Below are 22,906 nucleotides of genomic sequence, written 5' to 3' on the forward strand. Positions count from 1 at the left end.
AAACTTTTTTTCCCCTCGCAGTAATTTTCATTTTGGGTAAACTTTTCACAATGTATAGTCACCATTCACATTAATTATGGCATAATAATTATCAACATTAAAAACAGGGAATTGTAGGAATGTCAGTTTGCGGCTTTTCACTAAAAAACGTAAGATGTATGAGTTATTTTCTTTCTACATTCAAATTAGTATTTTACTGTAAAATGACATGCAAAATTATATCTATTGTAGTTTTCCCTCTACCAAAGACTTTAGATAGACATAACTCATATAACGGCTCCTTACCATGTTTTTAAGGGCATCTGCTGTAAAATCTTCAAGAACTTGTGTAATTTTCCATAGCTTGGGAGTTTTTTGTCTACTGAAAAAAACTTGTCTACTTTGTCTAGTTTTTTTTTCAGAACAACCCATAAACAAATTAAATAAATAATAGTACAATATAATAGTACATGTCTGTTCCTCATAGCCTGGCTTTGAAGAGATGGTGCCGCTGCAACACTCAATATGACGTAATAAGTCCCGCCTTCTAAATAAAAGAGCCAATTGCTGATTGGTAAAGTCACGTGTCACTCGTTGCAGCTGCTGTTAGGGTGTGTTCAAGTCCTCCTGCGATGTTTGTATTTACGGGGTGAGAAGTCGTGTAGTTTGCCGCCATATTGCTTTGGTCGGAGCAAGATGGCGGTGTACGTTCTTTCATTGAAACTCACGAAAATACAGCAAGGTTTTTTTTTGTAGAAAAGAAAGAACAAAGAATGCACATCAGTTGAGTTTTAATATTTTATGTGTTTAATTCATCTATGAAGTCACTTTAAACGGTATCGTTATATACGAGGCTAATTGTTATATTACAGTGCTAAATTACTTTGATGTAAATTACAAAGCATGACAGCTTCACTGCTAAATACCCGTTATATTCAGCTACAGACGTTACATCCATTGATTCCGCCATGTTTCTCATGCATGTTCAACTCGCAAATACGATCTGTGTGACATGACTTGAACGCACCATTAGAAGCTCTGTTTGCTTTATAAAAAAAGGACTGCACATTGGCTGCTCTAAAAAAAGAAACAGCTTTTTAATGCTATTTAAACAAGAAACTATATATATATATATATATATATATATATATATATATATTATTAAACAATAAACATTTTATGTCTGATTTTGTAGCTGTGAGTTCTACAAGCAGTTCTCTTTGAATGGGACTTTGATAATACTTGCTGTTAAAAAACTCTTATAATACCCCTTTTTACCAGATGTCCCCAGAGTGTGTGTGTGAAGGTTTAGCTCAAAATACCCCACATATAATTTTTATAGCATGTTGAAGTTGTCACTTTTTGAGGGTGAGCGAAAATGCGCCTTTTTGTGTGTCCCTTTAAATACAAATGTGTGGCAGCTCCCCGCCCCCTTTCAGAAAGAGGGCGGAGCTTCAAGAGCTCGTGTTAGGAGCTCTGATTACCTCACACACACACACTGAAAATGTCAGAAACTGTTCAGCCTTTTATGATCAAACCGGAGTCGGACAATGATGGAGAGACTCCAGAAGAAGAGACGAAGTTGTGTGTTCCCGGGGGCGGGGTTTATGTAAATTTCAGGGTTAGCGATGTTCATATGTGTTTATGGGTAAGATTAGGTCGATTTTTCACTCTGTTCAGGAGTCAGAAACACATCAAACACGGGCAGCGTTTTACTTCAGAAAGGGTTTATTGCTGGCGGTGAACGCATTTGGATCAACATGGAAAAATGTTACAGTACATAGGCGTTCAATTCTGCCAAACGAGTTCACTACTAAACATCACAGACGAGCGGTGCGAGTGCAAGTGTGTGTTCTGAAATAACAGAGTAAAACTCAACACAAGTTTCTGTTTAAACTAAAACCTGACGAGATCTGAGCGTGTCCTCTGAAACCGTCAGCTTCAGCTGTCTTTCTTAAATTAACATGAACATACAGGAAAAAAACAGACAGCAATCTACAGAAATTACAAAACAAAAGGGCATCAACATTTACAGTCTCGTTCATTGTCAAAGATTTCCACCGTTCTGTACATTTAGAATAAAGCTTGGAGACAGAATGCATCTGGTGTAGATGTCATTTAAATCTAAGTCTTGTTTTCTCATAAAAATCCAATATTAATGGATGTTAAGGTGCAGCATGATGGCTCACATTACAGCTTGAACCAACACAAACTCCTCACACACACACACACACACCATCAGAAGCGGGACAACAAATCAGGCCAAACACACGAATGAGTTCATTATTCTAGTTCCTTCTGTGTCAAAGGCACACTGAAATCTACTATAACATGAAACAAGAAGCGCCAGCAGTGGATTTGCAGTCATAAAACGGGTCGTTTTCCATAAAGCACAGACCCACGTCATTTACAACCAGAATGGCAATATGGCAAAATATATAAAACTCAACAATAGTTTTAAAAAATCTGACGTAACGTCCGAGTCTGTGTGTGTTTTAAAGCTGTTTCCCAATAATCAGACACTATATTGCCAAAAGTATTGGGACGCCCAAATCATTGAATTAATCCAATCTCGTCATGGCCACAGGTGTATAACTCCAGCTCTCGGCCTGCAGACGCTTCTACACACATTAGTGAAAGAATGGGTCGCTCTCAGGAGCTCAGTGAACTCAAGCGTGGGGCCGTGATAGGCTGACACCTGTGCAATAAGGCCATTCCTGACATTTCCTCACTACTAAATGGAGTAAAGCAGCCGCCACTGGACTCTAGAGCAGTGAGACGTGTTCTCTGAGCGACCAATCACGCTTCAGTCTGACAATTCCATGGACACGTCTGGGTTTGGCGAACGAGAGAATGGGACTTGCCTGACTGCATTGTGCCAAGTGTAAAGTTTGGTAGAGGAGGGATTATGGGGGTGGGGCTGTTTTTCAGGGGTTGGCCTCTTAGCTCTAATGAAAGGAACTCTTAATGCTTCACCAAGACATTGTGGACAATTTCATGCTCCTGACTTTATGGGAACAAAGCGTCGCTCCATAAAGACATGGATGAGGAGTTTGGTGTGGAGGAACTGGACTGGCCTGCACAGAGTCCTGAGCTCAACCCGATAGAACAGCTTTGGGATGAATTAGAGCGGAGACTGAGAGCCAGGCCTTCTCGTCCAACATCAGTGCCTGACCTCACAAATGAGCTTCTAGAAGAATGGGCAAAAATCCCCATAAACACACTCCTAAACCTTGAGGAAAGCCTTCCCAGAAGAGCTGGAGCTGTTAGAGAGGGTGGGCCGACTCCATATTAAACCCCACGGATTAACAATGGGATGTGCATGGAAAGGCAGGCGTCACAGTGCTTTTGGGAATATAGTGTGTATAATGCTCTTATCTTATACATTTTACAATAAATAAATCAAAGTGTCCGACCACAGTCGGATCAAAAGAACTTTACTGAGAGTTAAATCTTGATTTCATCACTCCTCTGTGTTTTCTACTCGAGATGAGCTTTAAATAGAAATAATTAAAATGAAGAACCCTGAGTTAGTGTTCAGTCGGGGTGAGAACACACTCTCACCTCATGTTTGACGTCGTTTCACTCATTTGCACTAATTTAAAAAAAGTCACAGTGCAGGCTTGTGATTGGCTGGTGAGGTGTGATGTAATGAGAGGGTGTGGCTTAGAACAGGGGTTTTCAAACTGGGGTCCGGGGACACCTGGGGTCCTCCAGAAGGTTCTCAGGGGTCCGCAGAAAATGTCAGAGAATTAAAAGACAAAGCAAAAATGGATAGTCTATTAATAACTGTTTGCCGTATAAATACTTTTCAGATTTGTGTTTGATTTGAATCTTTCTCACTCTAGTCCCCTTTATCTTGCTTTGTGGGGTTGTAAGGCGATATTCTTACCGCAGTACGTGAGCAGCTTACATAGTTATTGTGAAAGTTGTTTATACAAATAATTTTTCATTGAAAATGTTCTTCTTCGGGTTTATACATCCAACATAGCCAGTTTAAGTTTGGAAACAATATGTTGCATTTATACTAGGGGTGTGCGATATTGACAAAAAATGATATCTCAATATTTTCTGGGATTTTCTCGATAACGATAATTAGACCATTTTTTGCTGAGAGTGTTTATATATATAAATATAAATATATATATATTTTTTTTTTTACTTAACTATATACATGCATCATCTTAAAATTCATAATCATGAAATTATAATAATAAGACACAATAGGGCTGTTACCAATCAAATTAAATGAATAATCAACAAAATTCATCTTCACATTGTAGAGGAAAATTTGAAGTGGCATTTACACTTTACTGTTTAATGACCTTTAAGGTGACAAAGAACCCGCAGTTACGCAAAAATAATGTTTTGATGTTTTAAACACATGATGTTAAATACTGATACTTGAAATTATTTAACATATGAAAAGATTCTTTAAATGCGAAATTAAAACGGCCACTAGGCGGCAGCGAGTCACTGAGATTCAACCGATTCATTCCAACGACTGATTCATTCAGAAACGAATCTTAATTAGTCAATGAATCTTTTATTCAAATGATTCATTCAAAAAGCTGATTCGTTCATTAAGGAAAAAACGCGTGTGCTGCTCAGAGACGCGATTACAGCGCTGTGACTTTGTTATGAACTATTCTCGGCGAGATGCAGAGCTGGACAGTAAAGCTCATTTACTTAAGTTCACTTGTTGAGTCTCTGTGCTTTACTGGAGTATTATTTTTTCTGTAATCTTCTGACTTTAACTTCACTCCATCTGAAAGACAAATATCGTCCTCTTTACTCCACTACATTTCTATCAAGGTCCTCGAAGTGGAAAGTCGTTTCTGTCGCAGCTTAGAAAGTCAGTGATGATTTTTTTCTTCTTTAAAAGGTGTTTGGGTTTTTGCAGAAAGCCTTTCAGGAATCACTCTTGTAGAGTCTCGTGAAGTTCAATGATTTCACAGCATTTATTAAACACTGATTTATAGTTTAGAGCAAAATGGAAGAAGACGGATGTCCAAATGCTCATTTAGTGGAGGATTCACATAAACAAAGTTGATTCTGTCTTCAGTGAAGGTGAACAGTGTGAGAATATCAGATGTGTATCAGTGTATTGGATCCGTGCATTCGGCCTTAAAGTGACAGCAGCTTTATAAAGAGCTTTGTAACTTTTCTACAAGTATTTAAATGAGTTTAAGTTAGTCGTCTGCTAGTGTGTCAGATGGAGCGTCACTGACTGGCTTAAACCATGATGGCATAATGTGCATTTATACAACTATAATACAATAATGCGGCGACATAAAGAAGGACATTTACTTTTGATACTTAAGTACTTTTGAAAACAAATACGTCTGTACTTTTACTCCAGTAAAAATCTGTTTTTACAACTTTCACTTGTAACATTTATAATACTATTTAGAGTAATATTTGACCAGCAGTACTTTAACTTTTACTCAAGTCATGAAGTACTTTGTCCACCTCTGGCCAAATGGAGTAAAAATGGGCAATACTGTGTCTAAAATGTAAGTCACTTAATATTAAATTCCTGTTTAGTAATCTTGTATAAAATCAATATCCTTAGTTATGCTAGATATCTGGATTCTTCCTGTGATATTTATTTAAAATATTAAATGAAATATCAAGACTCATGCAGTGAAAGCGTGAACCCGCACGCAGTCGTCTAAGTAATCCTCAAGACTACATCACGACGTCGTGTAACGTTATGCACACACACACTCTCTGGGTGTGTGTGTGAGGGATATACTCGAAAATGTCAGATCACACATCGTTAAAACAACAATTACGATATTATCGCAGACGATGCATATCGCACACCCCTAGTTTATACTCTCACACTTGCTTTTTATCGAACAGTTTAAATGTCATTCATAGGAAGGGGATCCCTCATATAGGTTCATAATATTTGGGGGTCCTTGGCATCATAAAGTTTGAAAACCCCTGGCTTAGAATATAAATGGCTCTGTATATGATCAGCCGATTGGTTATAAAGGTGTTTGTACTGTGGTATTGTGGGTATTCTGCTGTCCTGAGGTGAGTTCAGTGTGGTTCAGTCAGGACGTCCATTACACCGGCATCTCAGATGTGTCGAATCCCAGAGCCTGAGCTTCTTCTGGGGTCAAACCGCCCTTCAGAGTCCTTCTCACTGAGACACAAGAACAATCACCAGTATTAGCCCATTTCATTTACTACAGGAACTGGTTATTAACCCTATAAACCCCACTGTAATACATGAAAAACATAAATCTGACTGATAGTTCAGACTCTTTTATCCAGTAAACACAGCAAAAAATGCTCTTCTTACTTAGTATTATTACATTAAGAAACATTTAGTAGACAAGTTAAAATTATTGTCTTATTTTTGGGGAAACAATAACTCAAAAAGAAGAGAGTTTTTGTTTAAAATAAGATAAATAATCTGCCAATGGGGTAATAGTATAGGGAGATTAAGCCCAAAAAATTGGCCTTTGACTTCAAGTCATGATGCAAAGGTCCCCTTTGGTATGGAAGTATCTTAGGGTCATACAAATACATTTATCCTAAGACACAAGTGAGATCATAATTTGTATTGTTTACAGAAATAAACAGGTTTTTTTTTTTAAATGTGCTGAAAATACTCTAGAGCTCATATCTTTGCTTCTGTTATCGCTATAATGACAAATTTGGTGTCAAAGTGTACATTTTTGGGGTCAGGGAATCCAATAAAATTGGTTTCAAGTTTTTTAAAAACTAAATATTTCCCCATACTATGACATCTGGAGGTAAATATGCACATTTCACTTAAAAATGATGTCATCATAGTGACTTTTTAATTATATTTTCCTTTCAAAAACTTGAATTTTGTATTTAAGCAGTGCAGCTACCTCTGTGCATTACATTTGTCCTAAGTAGCAAGATATTTTGATGAAAATATGAAAAATAATTATAAGAAAAATAATCTTGTGTTGATGTTTGAAGATCGTTTACACTCATCTTTTTTTTCTAACGTTACTTATTTCAGCGCGCGTGCAGACAGGGTTGCCAAGTGTTTACAACAAAACCCGCCAACTACTAGCCCTAATCAAGCCCAAAAGCTTCTCGGGGGGGTTCTTCGGGGGAAAAATAGCGTTTGGGGGGTAAAATGTGTCAAACCGCGGACATGGAAAACAACCGGCGGGATAACCGCAGACTTGGCAACACACTGCAGTTGAGCTCTGCTGACATTTGAGAAATAACGTTATGTGTCGTTCCGCTGCTCTGATTGGTTGTCGGTCTGTCCAATCGAGTTCTTACCTTGTTTTCATGAAACACGCCCCATAATTACAGCCCAATGAAGCACAGACTCATATTCTGACTAGACTTGGGTATGACCCCGTTAGGCTATAATTTTCCCATCAGCGCATCCCTAATGATGTGAAGTTTTAGGAGATGGACGTACGTGATTTGCGGTTAGCGCGAGAGCGTCGTCGCTCGCGGGGCTGAGCTCGCTCACGGGGACTCTGAGTGGCTGAGCGAACGATCCTCTCCATGATCTCATCGGCTGCGTCGTCCGTCACACACGGGGACTCTTCGTTCGCAGCAGCCAATGGGGTGCGGCCTACAGAGAGAGAGAGAGAGAGACACATGAGAGAGTGTGTGTGTGAGAGAGTGAGTGAGTGTATGTGTGTGTGTGTGTGAGAGTGAGTGAGTGAGTGTATGTGTGTGTGTGCGAGTGAGTGAGTGAGTGAGTGAGTGAATGTGTGTGAGTGAGAGTGAGTGAGTGAGTGAGTGAGTGAGTGAGTGAGTGAGTGAGTGAGTCAGTGTGTGTGAGTGAGTGACTGAGTGAGTGTGCGAGTGAGTGAGTGAGTGAGTGAGTGAGTGAGTGAGCATGTGTGTGAGTGTGCGAGTGAGTGAGTGAGTGAGTGAGTGAGTGAGTGAGTGAGTGAGTGAGTGAGTGAGTGAGTGAGTGAGTGTGCGAGTGAGTGAGTGAGTGAGTGAGTGAGTGAGTGAGTGAGTGAGTGAGTGAGTGAGTGAGTGAGTGAGTGAGTGAGTGAGTGAGTGAGTCAGTGTGTGTGAGTGAGTGACTGAGTGAGTGTGCGAGTGAGTGAGTGAGTGAGTGAGTGAGTGAGCATGTGTGTGAGTGTGCGAGTGAGTGAGTGAGTGAGTGAGTGAGTGAGTGAGTGAGTGAGAGTGTATGTGTGTGAGTGTGCGAGTGAGTGAGTGAGTGAGTGTGTATGTGTGTGAGTGTGCGAGTGAGTGAGTGAGTGAATGTGTGAGTGAGTGAGTGAGTGAGTGAGAGTGTATGTGTGTGAGTGTGCGAGTGATTGAGTGTGTATGTGTGTGAGTGTGCGAGTGAGTGAGTGAGTGAGTGAGTGAGTGAGTGAGTGAGTGAGTGAGTGTGTATGTGTGTGAGTGTGCGAGTGAGTGAGTGAGTGAGAGTGTATGTATGTGTGTGAGTGAGTGAGTGAGTGAGTGAGAGTGTATGTATGTGTGTGAGTGAGTGAGTGAGTGAGTGAGTGAGAGTGTATGTATGTGTGTGAGTGAGTGAGTGAGTGAGTGAGTGAGTGAGTGAGAGTGTATGTGTGTGAGTGAGTGAGTGAGTGAATGAGTGAGTGTGCGAGTGAGAGTGTATGTATGTGTGTGAGTGAGTGAGTGAGTGAGTGAGTGAGTAAGAGTGTATGTGAGTGAGTGAGTGAGTGAGTGAATGAGTGAGTGTGCGAGTGAGAGTGTATGTATGTGTGTGAGTGAGTGAGTGTGCGAGTGAGTGAGTGAGTGAGAGTGAATGTGTGTGAGTGAGTGAGTGAGTGAGTGAGAGTGTATGTGTGTGAGTGAGTGAGTGAGTGAATGAGTGAGTGAGTGAGAGTGTATGTGTGTGAGTGAGTGAGTGAGTGAATGAGTGAGTGTGCGAGTGAGAGTGTATGTATGTGTGTGAGTGAGTGAGTGTGCGAGTGAGTGAGTGAGTGAGAGTGAATGTGTGTGAGTGTGCGAGTGAGTGAGTGAGTGAGAGTGTATGTGTGTGAGTGTGCGAGTGAGTGAGTGAGTGAGAGTGTATGTGTGTGAGTGTGCGAGTGAGTGAGTGAGTGAGTGAGTGAGTGAGAGTGTATGTGTGTGTGCGAGTGAGTGAGTGAGTGAGTGTGTGTGTGGCTCACCTCGGCTGGCTCGTGTGCGCATGCGCGTCCGCAGGACCGGAAGAACAGTGCTGTCGCTGCTGTCGCTGCTCTGCAGGCTCGTCTTCAGCACAGCCTTCATCATCTGCTGATGTTCTGCGGCGTCTTCAGCGTGACACAAACCCTGCGGCTCCGTCTGCGGCCCGACAGGAGGAGCACTGCTGCTGCTCACACACACACGACCCGTCGCCTGGACACACACACACACACACACACACACACACACACACACACGCACGCACACACACACACACACAGAGACCGTCACTGACTAGACGAGAACATCTCTAGACATGAAAATCAAAAATGAGAATCCTGTCGGTAATATATAAGAGGGTTTTGGTTCGTGAGGTGAAAATAGTTAATTAATTAATACAGTAATTAGAGATAATAAATAAAATAAAAATAATAAAAATATAAAAACAATTAGATTAAATTAAAACAATTAAAATAATGATAAAATAAAAAAACGAATTAACGCAAATAAGTCATATTAAAATAAAAACAAAACAGTAAAATATATAAAATCATTCAAATAAATAATTTTAAGTAAAAGCAATCAAAATAAAGCACTAAAAGTAATAAGAATCACTAATATTTAAAATTAAAAACAATAAAATTGAAAAAATGTACTAAAATTAATAAAATCATGCATTTAAAATAAATAATGTTAAAATAAATTTTTCAAAATAAATTAATAAATGAAATAAACAATTAAAATTACGCATTTAAACATTTTAAAATAATTCAAATTATATCCAAATAAATATAAAAATAAAACACTTCATTTGTTATAGACCTGCGTGTCGTGACCATCAGAAAACCATGAACATGTGAATGTGTTGGTAAATAAATATTAAACTTCAAATGTAAACACTTCAGCTGATAAAAAAACTGTGCACAGATAGACTGCAGTTAATCTATAATCGACATGAACCTGCAATCGTCAACATAACCTACACACACATACACACACCAGACCAAATCAAGACAAAACACTGCAGAACATTTCAGGGTTAGCAAATCTGAACAGGTTATACAGTGAGACTCGATCAGTGGAGCTGTGAGTGCTAACAAACATCGAGTTATTGAGACATAAACGGTTATTATCTGGCAGACAGAGAGCAGAACAAACACACCCTCATACCTCACTGTCCTCTTCATCATCAGTCTGTAGTGAGAAAGAGAGAAATCAAGAATGAACAGACTCAAGAAGAGCGTTACTGATTATGGGAAAACAATGAATAATCAGAACTATAGCCCCGCCCACATCACAGAATAATCAGCACTATAGCCCCGCCCACACCATTGAATAATCAGAACTGTAGCCCCGCCCACATCACTGAATAATCAGCACTATAGCCCCGCCCACACCATTGAATAATCAGCACTATAGCACCGCCCACATCACAGAATAATCAGCACTATAGCCCCGCCCACACCATTGAATAATCAGAACTGTAGCCCCGCCCACATCACTGAATAATCAGCACTATAGCCCCGCCCACACCATTGAATAATCAGCACTATAGCACCGCCCACATCACAGAATAATCAGAACTATAGCCCCGCCCACATCACTGAATAATCAGCACTATAGCCCCGCCCACACCATTGAATAATCAGCACTATAGCCCCGCCCACATCACTGAATAATCAGCACTATAGCCCCGCCCACATCACTGAATAATCAGCACTATAGCCCCGCCCACACCATTGAATAATCAGCACTATAGCACCGCCCACATCACAGAATAATCAGCACTATAGCCCCGCCCACACCATTGAATAATCAGCACTATAGCACCGCCCACATCACAGAATAATCAGAACTATAGCCCCGCCCACATCACGGAATAATCAGCACTATAGCCCCGCCCACATCACTGAATAATCAGAACTATAGCCCCGCCCACACCATTGAATAATCAGCACTATAGCATCGCCCACATCACAGAATAATCAGCACTATAGCCCCGCCCACATCACAGAATAATCAGAACTATAGCCCCACCCACACCATTGAATAATCAGCACTATAGCATCGCCCACATCACAGAATAATCAGCACTATAGCCCCGCCCACATCACGGAATAATCAGCACTATAGCCCCGCCCACACCATTGAATAATCAGAACAATAGCCCCGCCCACATCACAGAATAATCAGAACTATAGCCCCGCCCACACCATTGAATAATCAGCACTATAGCCCCGCCCACATCACAGAATAATCAACACTATAGTCCCGCCCACATCACAGAATAATCAGAACTATAGCCCCGCCCACACCATTGAATAATCAGCACTATAGCCCCGCCCACATCACAGAATAATCAGCACTATAGCCCCGCCCACATCACGGAATAATCAGCACTATAGCCCCGCCCACATCACGGAATAATCAGCACTATAGCCCCGCCCACATCACAGAATAATCAGCACTATAGCCCCGCCCACATCACGGAATAATCAGCACTATAGCCCCGCCCACATCACAGAATAATCAACACTATAGTCCCGCCCACATCACAGAATAATCAGAACTATAGCCCCGCCCACACCATTGAATAATCAGCACTATAGCCCCGCCCACATCACAGAATAATCAACGCTTTGCGTTCACACTGGCATTTTTAACAGCGAACCTAAAGGTCCCGAACCAAAGGCTCAGGGAGACGCTCACAACCTGATTGGTCGGCTTATATGACGTAGGAGCTGCTTACCGAACACTCAGAACAACGCTGTGCCGGATTAAACACCATTATTTTATGCGTGTACATATGGCATTATTTTGCCCGCTGAGAACTCTTGAAGAGCTCATAAAATGTTCAAAACATTCAAAACAGCAGCAGGATTTCCTCCGTTGTGCAGAACAGAGACGGCCGTTCTGTCGTCTGTACCTGCTAATAATGGGCAACACAGGTCCTCTGATGAGGAGAGCCAGGTTTGCTTTTTGTGCGTTTTTCTAGCATTTTCGAAACATGCTCGTCTGACCAAATATTGATGAGGCTCTTCCTCGTTGCTCCACGTTTGTCCTCTAACGTTAACGTTACTCATTTTGGATCTTTCCGCGTCGTCACATCAGCTGACTATGCGTCTCATCTTGTGACATCACGTCCGGTTTTTGGTCCGTTTACATGTCTTTGGTCCGTGTTGCGTTCATATATCAATCGAACCGCACCAGAGTTGGTTTGGAAGCGGACCGAGGCTCATCTTTTTAGCGCTCTCGGTCCGCTTGTTTGGTGCGCTCCAGGGTTCAGATGGCAGCGTTCACATGTGTTCAAATGAACCGCACTAACCGAGCAATCGCACCAGGGTTCGTTTTAATCCAACCACACATGACAAGTGTGAACACACCCTAAGTCATATTTTTTATGTTTCAAACAGCAGATCATGCGCTCGCAAGGGGTTTGATTTCCAACAACACAAAACATGGCGATGTTAACCTCAGGTAGTGTTTATGTGCTTAATTTAATGTTAAAAGTGTGTAATGTTACTTTGAATATCATTTAGCACTCCCAGTTTTGTCATACTAAAAGCAGCAACGGATAATTCACCTCAGATCTCGAAATTAAACACACTGAAACAAAAGCGTTCAAACCGTGAACAACGAACAAACAATAGGCCTATTCTACGACAGCGATTGTTTTAGTAACTCAGTGTGTATTTTAATAGTTTAAATGGTGTAATATTTGTAAATTTGATAATGTAGACTTCACTTTAGACTACATTTCCTTGCAAGGTTATTCTCTGGTGCCGCTAGAGCTCCGCCCACTCGCTGTTCTGATTGGCTGGGGTTTTTGATTGATTTGCTGCATCTCGTAGTCGCGTCTGGTGTGGACAGACAAGTTGCTTTTCGCTGGAATCTTATCACGTCACGTGTAGTTAGGACACGGTTCTCGGCTCATGTGGAGCGTCTGACCTGTGTGTGTGTGTGTGTGTGAGATGAGTCTGACCTGTGTGCTGAGGTCGGTGATCATCTTGCCGCGGGTTTTGTTCCTCTCTCTGTGGTCGGCCCGCTTCTGCTTCTGCTGCAGGACCCGATCTCTGGTGGTTCTGAACTCCAGAGCAAACTCACTGAGCATCTTACTGAAGCGCGTCACACTCATCTCACGCACACTGTAGAGCGGCTGGCCCAGGAACAGCAGGAACGAGTGGAACCTGCACACACACAGACACCTTCAGAGTGTGTGTGTGTGTGTGTGTGTGTCTGCAGGAACGAGTGGAACCTGCACACACACAGGCACCTTCAGAGTGTGTGTGTGTGTGTGTGTGTGTGTGTGTGTCTGCAGGAACGAGTGGAACCTGCACACACACAGGCACCTTCAGAGAGTGTGTGTGTGTGTGTCCTCACCTGTTCATGATCCTGCGGTGCACTATCTTCAGGATGATGATTCTCTCGGCGCAGTCCTTCAGGAAGTCCGACATCTTCTGCTTCAGCGCCGGCTTCATCTCGTGCTTCGCGATGACTTTCAGATGGTCCCATGATGCTTTGCAGCGCCTCTCCATCTGAGTCAGGTTCTCCTGCAGCTGCTCGAAGTCCACCTGCAGAACGACACACACACACACGTCTGGTTCACTATCTTTGTGGGGACATTCCATAGGCGTAATGGTTTTTATACTGTACAAACCGTATTTTCTATCCCCTTACACTGCCCATAAACCTACCCATCACACACACACACACACACACACACACACACACACACACACACACACACACACACACACACACACACACACACACACACACACACACACAGCCCCTAAACCTACCCATCACACACACACACACACACACACACACACACACACACACACACACACACACACACACACACACACACACACACACTGCCCCTAAACCTACCCATCACAGGAAACATTCTGCATTTTTACTTTCTCATAAAAACTCCTCCTGTGTGATTTATAAGCCTTTTGTAAAGTGGGGACCGCTGGCTGCTGATCTCAGGTTTGACTATCCTTACGGGGACATTTGGTCCCCACAATGTAATATAAACAAAGACACACACACATTCACAGAAATACATACACACACTCACATATCCACAGACATACACACACGTCTGAGAGTACTTTGAGAAGCAATCACACACAACTCACATACACACACACACACACACCTTAGCCGAGCGTGTGACGGCTCCGATCTCGGAGTAGAGGTCTGTGCTCTCGGGGAAGTTTTCCACCACCACACTGCACACGTGATGAAGGAGAGACTGCTTGTGGACCGTATCCTTCACTTCAGGAACCTTCTCCAGGTAACTCAGGTCGAAGCCTTTCGCCTGCACACACACACACACACACACACACACCAGCATCATCATCACACCTCTGCGTCACTTGATCAGTGCCATCACTGCAAAAACATGCTTTTCTTATTCAGTATTTTTGTCTTGTTTCTAGTCCAAATGTCAAAAAATTCTTAAAACAAGAAGTATTTACTAGACAAGCAAAAGTAATTGTCTTGTTTTGGGGAAAATAACTCAAAATGAAGAGAGTTTTTGCTTAAAATAAGATAAATAATCTGCCAATGGGGTGAGAAAAATAATCTTAATTCAAACAGAAAACAAGATTATTTTTCTCACCCCATTGGCAGATTATTTATCTTATTTTAAGCAAAAACTCTCTTCATTTTGAGTTATTTTCCCCAAAACAAGACAATAATTTGTACTTGTCTAGTAAATGTTTCTTAATGTAAGTATTTTTAGATGTTTGGACTGGAAACAAGACACAAATACTGAGTAAGAAAAGCAGTTTTTGCAGCGATGGGATATTTCCCAGTGTGTGTGTAGTCTCACGTTGGAGCCGTTGAGGAAGTTTCCGATGGCCAGAAGAGTGGACAGGATAAACCTCAGCGTTTTGTTTTTCTCCAGCTGATCCATGCCCTCCTTCAGGTCCTGTAGTGGCTCAGCCACTTCCTGTCAGAGTGGAAACACTGCATCATTAATGGACTGACCGAACCCCAGTGACATTAGCTTTTGTCACACAAAGAAAACACTGACATGATTCGAATATGATAAAGGGTCGGGAAAAAACACATTTGTGTCCACCAAAGCGTTTTTAGCTCTGCTGAAATCACGGCGCTTCCATTGAAAACAATAGAAACCGCAAACCAGCTGCGTGAAAAAAACTCTTTGGTGGACACACGGCCTAAAGGAAGTGTGTGTAAGATTGTGGCCATAACTGGTACTGCAAACACTTTCAGATGACTGTAGAGCGGTGTCTCCCCCTCCCCCTCCGCCTGACTCGAGGTTACCAGATTGGCTGCAGGATCAGCAGAACATCTGTAGATCTGCAGCTGTGGTACCTAGAGCAGATCTGGCAACCCCAAACACTACTGACTCGTGATTGGTGGATAGGTGGAGGGCGGAGCTTCAGGCCAAAACACAACATGACATCATCAACATCAGTTGAGGGCTGCAACAACAACTTTATAATGACAATATCCTGCCGCACTACTGTTGGCAGCGACAGAAGTGTTTGAAATGAACATGGTTTCTTAATGTCTAGACATATCAGGGCCATTTTAGGATTCATTGAAATACATTTCTTAGGGTCAGTTCACCCAAAAATGTGCATTGTGTGATTAATTCCTCCTGTGGTTGGCCACCCGTCAGGCCCCCGTTCATCTTCACACACAGATGAAGATATTAGTGTTGAAATCCGATGGCTCAGAAAGGCCTTCATTGACACCAATGTCATTTCCTCTCTCAAGACCCATAAAGGCACTAAAGACGTCGTTACAAAGCCCATCTCACTACAGCGGCTCTACAATCATTGATGAAGAGGCCAGAATAGAGTTAGTGCGCAAAAAAGGTGAAATAACACAAATACTGTGTACTGCAGAAAGCGATCGTTTCGTGTCTTAAGACATCAGTGTGTCGTCAGGAGCAGCAGGGTGTGTGTGTGTGTTGTCTAAGCATGTTTTTTTTACTCTAATAGAAATACACCCCATTGACATGCATTATACGAGCAACGGCTGAGTTAAAAATCTTAATTTGTGTTCTGATGAAGAAACACACACACCTACAGTCTTGTTCAAAATAATAGCAGTACAATGTGACTAACCAGAATAATCAAGGTTTTTAGTATATTTTTTATTGCTACGTGGCAAACAAGTTACCAGTAGGTTCAGTAGATTGTCAGAAAACAAACAAGACCCAGCATTCATGATATGCACGCTCTTAAGGCTGTGCAATTGGGCAATTAGTTGAAAGGGGTGTGTTCAAAAAAATAGCAGTGTCTACCTTTGACTGTACAAACTCAAAACTATTTTGTACAAACATTTTTTTTTCTGGGATTTAGCAATCCTGTGAATCACTAAACTAATATTTAGTTGTATGACCACAGTTTTTTAAAACTGCTTGACATCTGTGTGGCATGGAGTCAACCAACTTGTGGCACCTCTCAGCTGTTATTCCACTCCATGATTCTTTAACAACATTCCACAATTCATTCACATTTCTTGGTTTTGCTTCAGAAACAGCATTTTTGATATCACCCCACAAGTTCTCAGTTGGATTAAGGTCTGGAGATTGGGCTGGCCACTCCATAACATTAATTTTGTTGGTTTGGAACCAAGACTTTGCCCGTTTACTAGTGTGTTTTGGGTCATTGTCTTGTTGAAACAACCATTTCAAGGGCATGTCCTCTTCAGCATAGGGCAACATGACCTCTTCAAGTATTTTAACATATGCAAACTGATCCATGATCCCTGGTATGCGATAAATAGGCCCAACACCATAGTAGGAGAAACATGCCCATATCATGATGCTTGCACCTCCATGCTTCACTGTCTTCACTGTGTACTGTGGCTTGAATTCAGAGTTTGGGGGTCGTCTCACAAACTGCCTGTGGCCCTTGGACCCAAAAAGAACAATTTTACTCTAATCAGTCCACAAAATGTTCCTCCACCTCCGCAAATTGTAACCTCTTCTGCACATGCCTTTTTTTAACAGAGGGACTTTGCGGGGGATTCTTGAAAATAGATTAGCTTCACACAGACGTCTTCTAACTGTCACAGTACTTACAGGTAACTCCAGACTGTCTTTGATCATCCTGGAGGTGATCATTGGCTGAGCCTTTGCCATTCTGGTTATTCTTCTATCCATTTTGATGGTTGTCTTCCGTTTTCTTCCACGTCTCTCTGGTTTTGCTCTCCATTTTAAGGCATTGGAGATCATTTTAGCTGAACAGCCTATCATTTTTTGCACCTCTTTATAGGTTTTCCCCTCTCTAATCAACTTTTTAATCAAAGTACGCTGTTCTTCTGAACAATGTCTTGAACGACCCATTTTCCTCAGCTTTCAAATGCATGTTCAACAAGTGTTGGCTTCATCCTTAAATAGGGGCCACCTGATTCACACCTGTTTCTTCACAAAATTGATGACCTCAGTGATTGAATGCCACACTGCTATTTTTTTGAACACACCCCTTTCAACTAATTCAACTAATTGCCCAATTGCACAGCCTTAAGAGCGTGCATATCATGAATGCTGGGTCTTGTTTGTTTTCTGACAATCTACTGAACCTACTGGTAACTTGTTTGCCATGTAGCAATAAAAAATATACTAAAAACCTTGATTATTCTGGTTAGTCACATTGTACTGCTATTATTTTTGAACAAGACTGTACATCTGGACGCCCTGCAGATAAACATCACAGGCTCATTTTAGGTTCTGTCGCTCACCTTCTCCGTGGCTTCGTAGTCGAGTTTGAAGGCCCAGAGCTGCAGGCGAGCCGAGAGCTCACTGATGGAGGACAGAGTCAGCAGGAACTGCTCCGCACTGCCCAGAGGAACATCAGGGTTCACCAGCTGAGCCTCCTGGATCTTCTGCGTCTCTTCTTCTGTAGGAACCATCGTCAGGATTTTCTACAGCAGAGAGAGAGAGAGAGAGAGAGAGAGAGAGAGAGAGAGAGAGAGAGAGAGAGAGAGAGAGAGAGAGACAGAGAGAGAGAGAGAGAGAGAGAGAGAGAGAGAGAGACAGAGAGAGAGAGAGAGAGAGAGAGAGAGAGAGAGAGAGAGAGAGAGAGAGAGAGAGAGAGAGAGAGAGAGAGAGAGAGGGGAGAGACAGAGAGAGAGAGAGAGAGAGAGAGAGAGAGAGAGAGAGAGAGAGAGAGAGAGACATACACGTTTTCAACACTGCAAAAAATGCTATTTTTTGTTTTTAATCTTCTGACTCAGTCATTTTGTCTTGTTTCCAGTCTAAATATCTAACAATTCTTAAATCAAGATGCATTTACTAGATCAGTAAAATGACATAAGATATTTTTTCTTGTTTTGTTGAAAATAATATCTAAATGAAGAGAGTTTTTGCTTAAAACAGGCAAAATGATCTGCCAATGGGGTGAGAAAAATAATCTGATTTCTGATTGAAATCTTGTTTCCTGTTTCCGTCCCAATCAGAAATAAGATTATTTTTTCCAGAAAAAAAAACTAAATAAGAAGAGCATTTTTTGCAGTGCACATTATTCCCCGATCCTCATGCCTCAGAAACGTTAAACTCTAGCGTTGTGAATGTACCTCGATGCCTTCTTTGTTGAGCGCGTACTCGTCAAAGTTCATTATGGCGGTTTTGATGGTGCGCGGCGGCGGGAGAACCGTCAGGCCGATGTTGATGGAGTTGCTGCGTTTGGAATCCAGAATGATGATCTCCTGCCGCTTCCCATCCGCTGCGGTTTTCTGTTCAACACACACACACACACACACACACACACACACACACACACACACACACACACACACACACACACACACACACACACACAAACGTTAGGTTTTTGTGAATTGTGGGGACTTTCCATAGGCGTAATGGGTTTTATACAGTGCAGACCATACATTCTATCCCCCAACAGTGCCCCTAAACCTACCCATCACACACACACACACTGCCCCTAAACCTACCCTTCACAGGAAACATTCTGTATTTTTACTTTCTCATAAAAACTCCTCCTGTGTGATTTATAAGCCTTTTGTAAAGTGGGGCCATGGGTAATGTCCTCATATTTCACCCTCTCCTGTAATACCTGTGTCATACCCATGGCATTATACACATTTGTGTCCTCATATGTCACAAAAACATGCCAAACACACATACACACACACACACCCTACCCCTAAACCTACCATCACATAAAACATTCTGCATTTTTACATTGTCAAAAAACATCCCTTAGTATGATTTAAAATATGTTTTCCTCATAGGGACCAAAAAATGTCATATATTGTCATCTTTCTGGGAACATTTTACCACCATAACGTAGGGTTTACCAGCACACACACACACACACACACACACACACACACACACACACACACACACACACACACACACACACTCTTCCTGCTCACCTTAGCCACGGGCATCTCCTTTGATTTGCTCTCAAACAGATGCTCCAGTTTAGCGGTGTCCAGTTTGACCGGCTCCAGTCTGGCCCAGAGCGACTCCTGGCTGCGCTTATGGCTGCGGAAGATCCAGTCAGCCGGCCGCACTTCACTCCAGAACAGCCTGATGGTCTTCTTCCGCTTCTGGAGGAGTGAAGGGGGCGGAGCCTGCTGCTGTGGAGGGGGCGGAGCCTGGCCGGAGGAGCACGGAGGGGGCGGAGCCTGGCCGGAGAAGCACGGAGGGGGCGGAGGCATGCGGATGCTAAAGATGGGCGGAGGCGGAGGGCAGGCGAACATTGGGGGCGGGGCCGGAAGGTTAAAGGGGCAGGGTGGAGGAGGGGGCGGAGCCAGCAGATCCCCAGAGCTTAGCAAACCTCCAGAATCCAGCACGTCCTGATCGTCCTCGTCCCCGAGGTCGGTGAAGTCGATGTCTCCGATGCGCAGCTCGCGCGGGCTCGCCATCAGCTGGTCCCAAATGCAGTCCGACTCCTTTTTCAGAGGCGTTTGTGGTGGCGATTGTGGTGGAGGTTCCTGCAGTTCTATTGGTGGAGAAGTGAGGCCCTTCACCAGTTCTCCGAATCGCTCGGCGAACGCCCGCACGTTGCTTTGCGTCTCGACTTTTGAGTCTCCGTCTGCCGCACACACACTCTCTTCCTGAGCCGCCGCGGACGAATCCTCCTTCTCTCCTCCGTCTCGCTCTTCTTCATCCTCCTCTTCCTCCGAGGGCTTTTTGCTCTGCGAGTAGAGCATGTCCAGCATGAAGAGTTTGCTGTCGAGGATCTTGTTTCGCTGCTCATTCACGCTCTGAGTCCACTGACCTGCAGCAAACACACACAAACACACACACACACGTTAGGTTTTTGTGAATTGTGGGGACTTTCCATAGGCGTAATGGATTTTAACTCTGTGTCTCATTGAGCAGCGCCTCCGTTCAGGAAATCCATTCCACTGCCGCTAGCAGTCACGCAGGCAGGAATCACTGCTGGAGTCATTTCAGCAGGCAACGTTAAAGCGCAGACATGGCTCCTGGATATCGGATTTCTCTGCTGGTTAGATCGGGAAAGTCCGATACGTGAATTACGCTGGTATCTTTTCTGATACCGATACTGGATCAGCCCTATCCCTAATATGCAGTAGTGAGTGTTATATGCCCTAATAAACACACTCACATAAAGGATTATTAGGAACACACACTAATACTGCGTTTGACCCTTTCTACTTCAGAACTGCCTTAATTCTCCGTGGCATTGATTCAACCAGGTGCTGAAAGCATTCTTTAGAAATGTCGGCCCATATTGATAGGAGAGCATCTTGCAGTTGATGGAGATTTGTGGAATGCACATCAACAAGGTACAGTCAACTCATTGTCATGTTCAAGAAACCAATCTGAAATGATTCGAGCTTTGTGACATGGTGCATTATCCTGCTGGAAGTAGCCATCAGAGGATGGGGACATGGTGGTCATAAAGGGATGGACATGGTCAGAAACAATGCTCAGGTAGGCCGTGGCATTTAAACGATGCCCAATTGGCACTAAGGGACCTAAAGTGTGCCAAGAAAACATCCCCCACACCATTACACCACCACCACCAGCCTGCACAGTGGGAACAAGGCATGATGGATCCATGTTCTCATTCTGTTTACGCCAAATTCTGACTCTACCATCTGAATGTCTCAACAGAAATAGAGACTCATCAGACCAGGCAACATTTCTCCAGTCTTCAACTGTCCAATTTTGGTGAGCTTGTGCAAATTGTCGCCTCTTTTTCCTATGTGTAGTGGAGATGAGTGGTACCCGGTGGGGTCTTCTGCTGTTGTAGCCCATCCGCCTCAAGGTTGTGTGTGTTGTGGCTTCACCAATGCTTTGCTGCATACCTCGGTTGTAACGAGTGGTTATTTCAGTCAAAGTTGCTCTTCTATCAGCTTGAATCAGTCGGCCCATTCTCCTCTGACCTCGAGCATCAACAAGGCATTTTCTCCCACAGGACTGCTGCAGACTGGATGCTCTTCCCTTTTCACACCATTCTTTGTAAACCCTAGAAATGGTTGTGTGTGAAAATCCCAGTAACTGAGCAGATTGTGAAATACTCAGACCGGCCCGTCTGGCACCAACAACCATGCCACGCTCAAAATGGCTTAAATCACCTTTCTTTCCCATTCTGACATTCAGTTTGGAGTTCAGGAGATTGTCTTGACCAGGACCACACCCCTAAATGCACTGAAGAACTGCCATGTAATTGGCTGATTAGATAATTGCATTAATGAGAAACTGAACAGGTGTTCCTAATAATCCTTTAGGTGAGTGCATTAGTGTTATATGTTATACTGTGATATGCAGCAGTGTGTAGTGTCAGTCTGACCTGTGTCTGCGCCCGCACTGAGTCGATCTTCTCTTTCTAATGTGCTACTGGCTGAGGAGATGCTGGAGGCAGAGCAGTTATCCTTCTCGTTCACTTCTTCGTTCTGTCGTTCTTTATCACTCAAGATCCCGCTGTCCTCCGCCTCTCCATCCGGCGCTTCCCGCTCAGACCCCTCCTCTTCCTCTTCCTCGGCTCCACCCACTTCCGGTTCGGCTCGTATCTCCTCCTCCGGTTCTGGTCCGGGTTCTGTGTGCGTCTCCTCCGGTTCCAGACTCGCCTCCGCATCCGGTTCTAGATCAGTGGTGTCTGTGGAGAGGGACGAAGACAACTAATGATGAACATTTCTTACTTTTACATTAAAGGGCTGGTGTCATGCGATGTGACTTGTGTAACTGTAGTTAGTGTGTAATGTCGCTGCTTGAGCATAAACAGTCTCTGCAAAGTTACAGCGCTGAAAGTTCACTGCAAACGGAGATATTGTCTTTTAAAGTTACGGCAGTTTATTGCCTACAAAAATGGCCGGTTTGGACTACAACGAGCTTCTTCCTGGGTTGGTGACATCATAAACCCTTGCTAGTCTCCGCAGATGTGACTTCTGGCCGTAATGGGAAGGGGTGTGGCCTTAACCTGTGCTTCAGCCAATAAAAATACAGGAAACTACATTTGGCCATCTGACCAATCTAAGACCATTGCGTTTTTCAGAGGGAGGGGCTTCATAGAAGCAGGAAGCAAAGGACAGTGGAGACAGCGGTGTGGGATAAAGGGAGAATAGAAGAAAAATACAGCGTTTTAAAAAAGAAGTATTAAAACATGGAACCACCCCTTTAAAAAAGTCTGCTCTTCTCACCAAGGCTGCATTCATATAATCAAAAAACAATAAAAACATCAGATCCTCATCTGAGAGTGATTAGTGAAGGGTCATGTGACACTGAAGACTGGAGTAATGAGGACAAACTCAGCTTTAATCACAGGAATAAATCACACTTTCACACAGAGAACAGATGATCTACACTGGAGTT

The 22,906-nt window shown here is 43.0% G+C and overlaps 1 protein-coding gene across 1 annotated transcript in view; it reads right to left on the minus strand.

Moving 5' to 3' along the window:
• Positions 1-1,689: 1,689 nt before the first annotated feature.
• fhod3a (formin homology 2 domain containing 3a) overlaps positions 1,690-22,906 on the minus strand; it is a 61,701-nt gene continuing 40,484 nt past the window's right edge. Inside the window, exons 16-27 of the mRNA XM_067426430.1 lie at positions 21,888-22,193; positions 19,495-20,345; positions 18,667-18,825; positions 17,833-18,015; positions 14,942-15,061; positions 14,264-14,425; positions 13,474-13,664; positions 13,076-13,280; positions 10,264-10,287; positions 9,099-9,306; positions 7,409-7,567; positions 1,690-6,136 (exon numbers count right to left, since the gene is read on the minus strand). Coding sequence (XP_067282531.1) covers positions 6,057-6,136; positions 7,409-7,567; positions 9,099-9,306; positions 10,264-10,287; positions 13,076-13,280; positions 13,474-13,664; positions 14,264-14,425; positions 14,942-15,061; positions 17,833-18,015; positions 18,667-18,825; positions 19,495-20,345; positions 21,888-22,193 — 2,648 coding nt within the window. The 3' untranslated portion in view covers positions 1,690-6,056. The remainder of the gene's footprint in view (positions 6,137-7,408; positions 7,568-9,098; positions 9,307-10,263; positions 10,288-13,075; positions 13,281-13,473; positions 13,665-14,263; positions 14,426-14,941; positions 15,062-17,832; positions 18,016-18,666; positions 18,826-19,494; positions 20,346-21,887; positions 22,194-22,906) is intronic.

This window comes from Pseudorasbora parva, chromosome 19, assembly GCF_024679245.1.
Source record: "Pseudorasbora parva isolate DD20220531a chromosome 19, ASM2467924v1, whole genome shotgun sequence".
In the NCBI taxonomy this organism is placed as follows: Eukaryota; Metazoa; Chordata; class Actinopteri; order Cypriniformes; family Gobionidae; genus Pseudorasbora; species Pseudorasbora parva.